Source organism: Limulus polyphemus, unplaced genomic scaffold, assembly GCF_000517525.1.
Source record: "Limulus polyphemus unplaced genomic scaffold, Limulus_polyphemus-2.1.2 Scaffold715, whole genome shotgun sequence".
Lineage (NCBI taxonomy): Eukaryota > Metazoa > Arthropoda > Merostomata > Xiphosura > Limulidae > Limulus > Limulus polyphemus.
The window spans coordinates 53,802-61,311 of record NW_013666325.1 but is presented as its reverse complement, the minus strand read 5'-3'; the positions used below and the strand labels follow the sequence as shown (position 1 = coordinate 61,311).

The 7,510-nt window shown below is 30.5% G+C and overlaps 1 protein-coding gene across 1 annotated transcript in view; it reads right to left on the bottom strand.

Annotated features, from left to right (window-relative positions):
• Nucleotides 1–8: 8 nt before the first annotated feature.
• Nucleotides 9–7,510, bottom strand: part of LOC106460129 (frequenin-1-like) — a gene marked incomplete at its 5' end in the record, with an annotated part of 31,559 nt that continues 24,057 nt past the window's right edge. Inside the window, 2 exons of the mRNA XM_022386778.1 lie at nt 9–2,784; nt 6,335–6,409. Coding sequence (XP_022242486.1) covers nt 2,692–2,784; nt 6,335–6,409 — 168 coding nt within the window. The remainder of the gene's footprint in view (nt 2,785–6,334; nt 6,410–7,510) is intronic.

Genomic DNA, 7,510 nt, shown 5'->3' with positions numbered 1-7,510 from the left:
ACTGGGGGGCCTTATAAAAAAAATAACGTAATTTTGTTCTTATTATGCAGATTTGGAAAACACAATATAATGTTGTATCTCAAACAAGTTTATGTACTAGCTCCAAAGAAGACACAAAGGCGAAACGTCAGTTAAAATAAAAGTTATCTTATAACATTATTTTTTTTTCTAATTTTATTATGAAAACAAGATAGCGTCGACTTTCATTACTCCAGGTTATTATACATTAATAAACCTAATCATTAATATACAGAAGAAAGGTCCAACCTAGAATGTTAGACTTGTTGTTTACAGTTTTATAGGGGTATTCAACTAGGAATATATTTATATATTCAATATTACTTGTGTCTACAAAATGTGTTTCGTAAATATTAGCGCCATACGATTTTTGCCCTCTGCGGAAAATTGATTTAATATACAAAAAAAAAAAAAAAAAAAAAATCCAGGCGACATTCTTGTTATGAACACCGGTTCTAGGTATTAGAATTATACTTAACAATCGTGTTGAGTTAGATTAAGTTCTAGATAAATGTTGAAATAGACACGTAATTCGTATTCTCATCAAGAGTATAAATATTAGTTAAATTAGTATAACCATTTCATATTTCTATACTTTATATTTTAAATTTTCGTCAGAGCGATGCCAATCAAATAAACTCATTTGCCACGGCATAAATTATTAACCTTCTATTGTAAACATTATAAAAATACGGTGGAAAAAAATGTTTTATTTTAATTTCTTACTGAAATGGGTCTTTAATTAATTAAAAAAACATCTTCTTCGGAAACATGTTTTCGTAAGGAATTAAAGGGTTCTGTTACCTAGAGGTAACATTGTCCAACTTAGGAGCCAACAAAAATAAATTCGATGGATTATTTAGACTTCTACCTGGAAGTAGGGCCATTCAACTACAGACTCAAAGCATTAAATTACATTACAATGTGCAATAGAGGGTTAATGTTTGTAGAGTAATAATTAACAGTGATGGAATTATGCAAAGTACCATCTAAAGAGATTTGCAAAATTAAAAAAAACACAATTACACTAATTTAGGTATTTTTAAACTTTTTCAAATCATTACGTTTTGCAAATGACGGAGATTTCATATTAATAACAATAGGACAAAATCTAAACGTCTGGAAAAAAAATTCAACTCCAGAGAAAAAAAAATACACCTGTTTATCTTAAGCACCACATAAGAGCACATAAGTGCAACGAGAAAAACATTTACAACTAGTCATTTTCCCTAGCGATTTTCAGCTTCTAATATTTTCTAAAAGTGTTCGTAACAAACATGTAAAATAAAATTTAAAAAATATTAGAGTCTATATGGTTAAACATTCAGTTGATAAAGAAATTAAAACAAGCTTTTTTCTTAAATAAATTAAAACGACACGTGTGCATGTATATACAATTAAAAAGAGTGCACAACGTTAAATTAATTGCACAATAAATAATTTATGAAAATTCGGAACGCACACCTGAAGTTCGATCTTGACTTGTATAATTTCACAACAATTTGAATATCTTTAGCACCACCGAGACTTAAAAACAACATTTTATAAGATGCATGTTCAGTACTTCGTTTTTTCTGCCTTAGCAGAACATGTGGCAAACATAACTCACGTTATAGACTTGAATAATATTAAACTGGTGGTGTTGAAGTAGAAATTAAATGTCAGAGAAACGATATAAATAGAAACAAATACAAATATTGTGCTGAACAAAGAGGCTGGTCCAGGTTTAAAGGAATCGAAACACTGGACATGTGTCTTATAAAACTTTGTGTTTAAGTCCAGATGACGCTAAAGATATGCAACTTATTGTGTAATTATGAAAGTAATGATCGAATTTAAAATTTTACTCCTGAAGATGGTGTGTGTAGAACATGTAGTCTTTTTAGGGCTAGTATCTGGTTTTGATAAGTAATTTATTGTGCAATTATTTTTACGTCGTGTACTCTTTTTAGTCGTATAAAGTTTTTTCTTTAAAAAACATCTTAACAAAAATGCTTAGATTTCAACATTTAAAACAACTTTCTTGAAACGACACAAAGTTTACTGAGTTAATTCCCAATTGATTTCTTTGTTTTAGCACAAAGCTATGCAATGGAATATCTTGTTCTGCCCACTGTGGAGTATTTAACCCCGGATTTTAGTACTTTAAGTCAATAAATATATCTTTGACTCACCGGGGAAGATCCAATGGAAAAATAAATATAACAAACCTATCAGAAGGCTTGCAGATATTATTTTTGATACAAAGTAGTCGCCCAATTCTGATTTACTTAAATAGAGTAATCTATTGAGCATTCAGATATCACGAGTTTGAAACACAACCTATCTATATAAAACACGTATATAGCGACATCTAAGACGCTGAAAAATATTCCTAACTATTATGATACACATGCAGCTAGCATTAAGCAATAATATCAATTTACCAAAAGGTGGCGCTCATGTCGGAATTTAACGTGAAATATTTCAAGAATATTTTTAATACTTTAAAAACGTGGCTTACTTAATGGGGATATTCTATACGAGTGTAAATTACTTCAAGTTACGTGATGCAACCTAAAAATAACAACATTGACAAAAAGAACAACAACAAACGTTCTTCTTTTCTTCTCTTCGCGGAAGGCTGCAAACATGTTATGAATTTCAACTCATTTCAAAAGACTCATCACCACCTCATGGGGCATATAGAGATAACGCCTGGACAATCTTGGGATCATGTTGTGATCCCTCCTTAAACTCATCAATCGTCAGTTTATTATCGTGATTCTGGAAAAGAAAGTTGAAGAATTATTTTAGTTTGAATACATACCTAGTTATACATACCTATTATTACACAGCAATCAGTTTCTTATCAAAACTGCAGAAAACATGACTTAATTTTAATATTATCAAAAGTAAGTATTAATTTTCAATGACAAATGATTAGATCATGTTTGATAAAACTTAAGTTAAGAAAATAATCCAATGTTCCAGTTCACAGGCTAACAAAGTATCAGGATACTGGATAATAAATTGTTGCAAAGCGCTACCTACTGGCTATATGAGAAACTACGATAATCAGTATGAAAACGCCAATAATATTGTATTTCACAAGCTAGCTTATAGTTAATTTATTAGTAGTTGCCCTGTCCTAATATGTGTTACCAGTTTTTGGAATCGCGTTCATGTTTACATGTGATTTTTATATCGCAACTTCGCGAACGTACGATCTGTAAGATAATAAATATACAGCATATAAATATAAATGTATTCGCAGCTAGTTAATAAAAGAGAAGTTATTAGGTGTATTAGGTCGCAGCAAAAAATAATTACAGGTTCAAAAACCAAGTTCTTTTCCAGAATTTGACGCGACCTCGTTAAAAATTATTAAACGTCTTCTATATCTGTGTAAGTTCAAACTTACTACTATGTACGTAGAGGTAGTAAGAATTCCGGTTCAAGACTATATAGCTGCAACAGCTGTAAATTCATTGGATTATGCACAACAAGTAACTGCTAATGTCGTATTTTCAGGTGAAACCGATTTACTCAGAAAGTATTAAGTAAGTTCGCTATACAACAGGAGGAGTTTGATCAAAGAAAAAAACTACTGCACATAGTGTGTAACACTCAATGGAAAAATATAATAATTAATCGAAGATACAAAACTAGGTTCTCGAGTTGATTAGACTGGTGTTTTCCTCTGTAGATTCATTTCCGCTTACCAGTTAAATCGAGATATGGTATATGAATGTTTAAATCTAACATTTCTTACTTAACATCGGGTTTACCCATAGCGATTAGCACTACCAACGTGACTGTTCATTTTCTTCCAAACATATAGGAGGCTGTAACCGCGAGAAACCATCTGGTCGACATTCTTGCACGACGTACAATATTACAGCTTTATCATCCATGGATAGAACAAATGTTATTTCCACAGAATGACAAAGGAACAAAAGCAGCTACAATGGCATAAACTTAACGACTTTCTTGACTACATGTTATGTGAAAACTGCACAGACTTAGAGCAAGTGAAAAACATTTAAAGCTTCTACGTTAAAACAAGAAGATAGAAAACGCAATATATGCCTGCATATGACGCCAATTTATAAAGATAATGCGAATTCAGTGAGAATAACAGTGCGACTGAAGCAGCAAAAGTTCCAAAACAATTACTACAACAAAATAGATAAGAACTAGTTTGGAAAAGTAATTTTATTGCTCTTGTAATAGCAAATTAAATGTTAAGCTTCTTGTAATAACCTATTTATGTACCACATTGCTTGTGGATCAGTAAATCTGTTAAATACAGAGCCTCTAATAAAAGACGAATTTCACAAAAAATTACGTTGTAACAGGTGTGTGTGTTTTTGTTTGGAATAATAACAAAGGAATTTCACAAAAAAATACGTTGTAACAGATGTGTGTGTTTGTTTGTAATAATAACAAGCGAATTTCACAAAAAATACGTTGTAACAGGTGTGTGTGTGTTTGTTTGGAATATTAACAAAGGAATTTCATAAAAAAATACGTTTGTTTGTTTCATAATTTTTGTGTAAAGCTATACAAAGGGATAACTGCGCATAGCAATTTCTAATTTTTAATTGATATACATTAGAAAGAAGGCTGCCAGTCAACAGGACTTATAGACAACTCTTGGGTTATCCTTTTCTGATCAAAAAGTGGAATTTAACTGTCCCTCTTTTAGCGGATATATGTTACAGAAATGCAGAAAGCGTTTGGGGAGCAACTAGCTGTTTAACTAGCACTGATCTTGTTATAAATTCATAACAGATTAGGTTTTAACTTTCTTTTAAACGTACTCTCCGAAAACTAAACGGAAAATAACAATGTTGGTTTTTAATTCAAGTAATCTTGCATTTAATAAAACACCCTTTAAAGTTATATGAAATAAAAACAAATCAAACAACAAGAAAAAAAATATATTACGTAGCATATCCTCTAACACTTATATCTTACGGCTTATTAAAAATATATTACGTAAAATGTTCTCTAACACTTTTATCTTACGGCTTACTAAAAATATATTACGTAGCATGTCCTCTAACACTTTTATCTTACGGCTTATTAAAAATATATTACGTAAAATGTTCTCTAACACTTTTATCTTACGGCTTACTAAAAATATATTACGTAGCATGTCCTCTAACACTTTTATCTTACGGCTTATTAAAAATATATTACGTAGTATGTCCTCTAACACTTTTATCTTACGGCTTATTAAAAATATATTACGTAGCATGTTCTCTAACACTTTTCTCTTACGGCTTATTAAAAATATATTACGTAGCATGTTCTCTAACACTTTTATCTTACGGCTTACTAAAAATATATTACGTAGCATGTCCTCTAACACTTTTATCTTACGGCTTACTAAAAATATATTACGTAGCATGTCCTCTAACACTTTTATCTTACGGCTTATTAAAAATATATTACGTAGCATGTTCTCTAACACTTTTCTCTTACGGCTTATTAAAAATATATTACGTAGCATGTTCTCTAACACTTTTCTCTTACGGCTTATTTAAAAATTTAATGCAGTATATATATATATTTGATCTATCATTCTTCCAATGCTACCTTATTAGTAATATTAGGTTAAAAGAGCAAATGCATTATCAGTAAATTACACTTTGTAACGTTTCTTGAAGAAGTTAAAACTTTTAACTGTATCAGTTGCATAAACGATGGTTGAAAATAAACATCTGTAAAGATTTTGGGCTTCTTATTATACTTGATTGCTTAGAATGCCCTCTGTTGGAGGCTACATAAAGATGTGCTTCATGATTGTCAAATCTCTAGAGGTTGTACACTTAGATATGAACAAGAAAATGTTGGACTGATTTCGTTTTTTTTTCTTTTGTTTTACAAATGTTTTTCTTCTGTACAAGAGCTATTGAAACCGTTACGTGCTCATAATTTGATTAATTACAAACACATAGAGAAATGTATAATCACTTTAAAGTTTAATACAAGCTCTAATTATTAAAAAAACTAAATGTTTTGAATTAATTGTATTCAATCAAACCACCTAAACAGGTGTTCACTTGATCATCTTATGTAAAGTAAATAGTTCTGTATTCCAAGGTAAAAATAATTTTGATCACTTTCATTTACAAGATACAGAAACACGATGCTTGATAATTAAATTAAGCTTAACATGCGTATTTTGAGATTAGCAAAGTTTCACATATCGATAAGGTATGAATCATGTTATCCGGCATTATATGCTTCTTATGGAAGGAAGTAGATTTATTTCTATTATCCTTCAAATCTCGCTAAATAACATGACGTTACCATGGTAACCTACCTTATCGAGTTGTTCAAAGATTCGATCTACTCTTTGTCTAGGAGATTCTTCCTCTGCTTCCTTTGCTTGGTTTCCCTGTTAATAAAAAAAGTAAGTAGACAAATTTTGATTTGGTTTTTTTAAGCCTTCGTTAAGCTACGCATTATCTTCTACTAAAAAAATCGAAATCATTAAGAAAATCATTGAGGATCAAACTATAACAGTTTGTATCGCAACATCAGTGAATGAGAAAGAATATTCAAACTTTACTAAGGTTGTTGTTTGTTACTAAGCACAAAGCTACACAAAGGGCTATCTGTGCTCTGACCACTGCGGGTATCGAAACCCGGTTTCTAGCGATATAAGTCGGCAGACATACCGCTGTACCACTGGGGGCCTTTACTAAGGACAGAGGGGAAATGGGAATTTTGTTCCGATGGAGTGTTTATGTATAAAAGACATAGAAAAGTGCCTTTCTTAATTTGACTAATTGCTTTGACTTTAACACTTTGAGTTTTAACTTTATCATTATAACTTTAACACTTGAGTTTTAACTTTAGCATTATAACTTTGATACTTGAGTTTTAACTTTATTATTATAGCTTTGACACTTGAGTTTTAACTTAGCATTATAACTTTAACACTTCAATTTGCCGTCAAGAAGGATTATGTTTTTTCAATTTTGCTTTCTGAAAGTATTTTCACATTATTTATGTATATTTGAAATTACATAAAACTTTAAGAAATACTGTGTGATAATTCTACTTTGGCCTATGATTTGTTTTAACTCAAGTTTAAAAATATTGCCGTGAATTTTTTTTAAACTACAGAGAACAATTAACTGCCCTAAAAACTTTCGCGTAATCCTCACATAATTGGAATTGTCTTTTGGATAAAATGGGTCATAAGCTGCTAGGAGCGTGTGGTACCATTAGGATACCTATGTTTACTGAATAAATAAGCGTTCTGTATAATTATTGTAACTTTAATTGGATTCATTCACATACCTCAACTATTCACTATTATTTTATAGAAATATTTTAATACAGTGTACCTTAAATATTTTACTAGGATTAGCAGTAATGGGATAATCAATTTTGCGCTAGTACCATCATATGTTAACAAAAGTAATAAAAAACATTTTTAAATGTAAAATGATGTAGGGATGGCAGTGCCAAAAAGAATGCAAACAAGAAT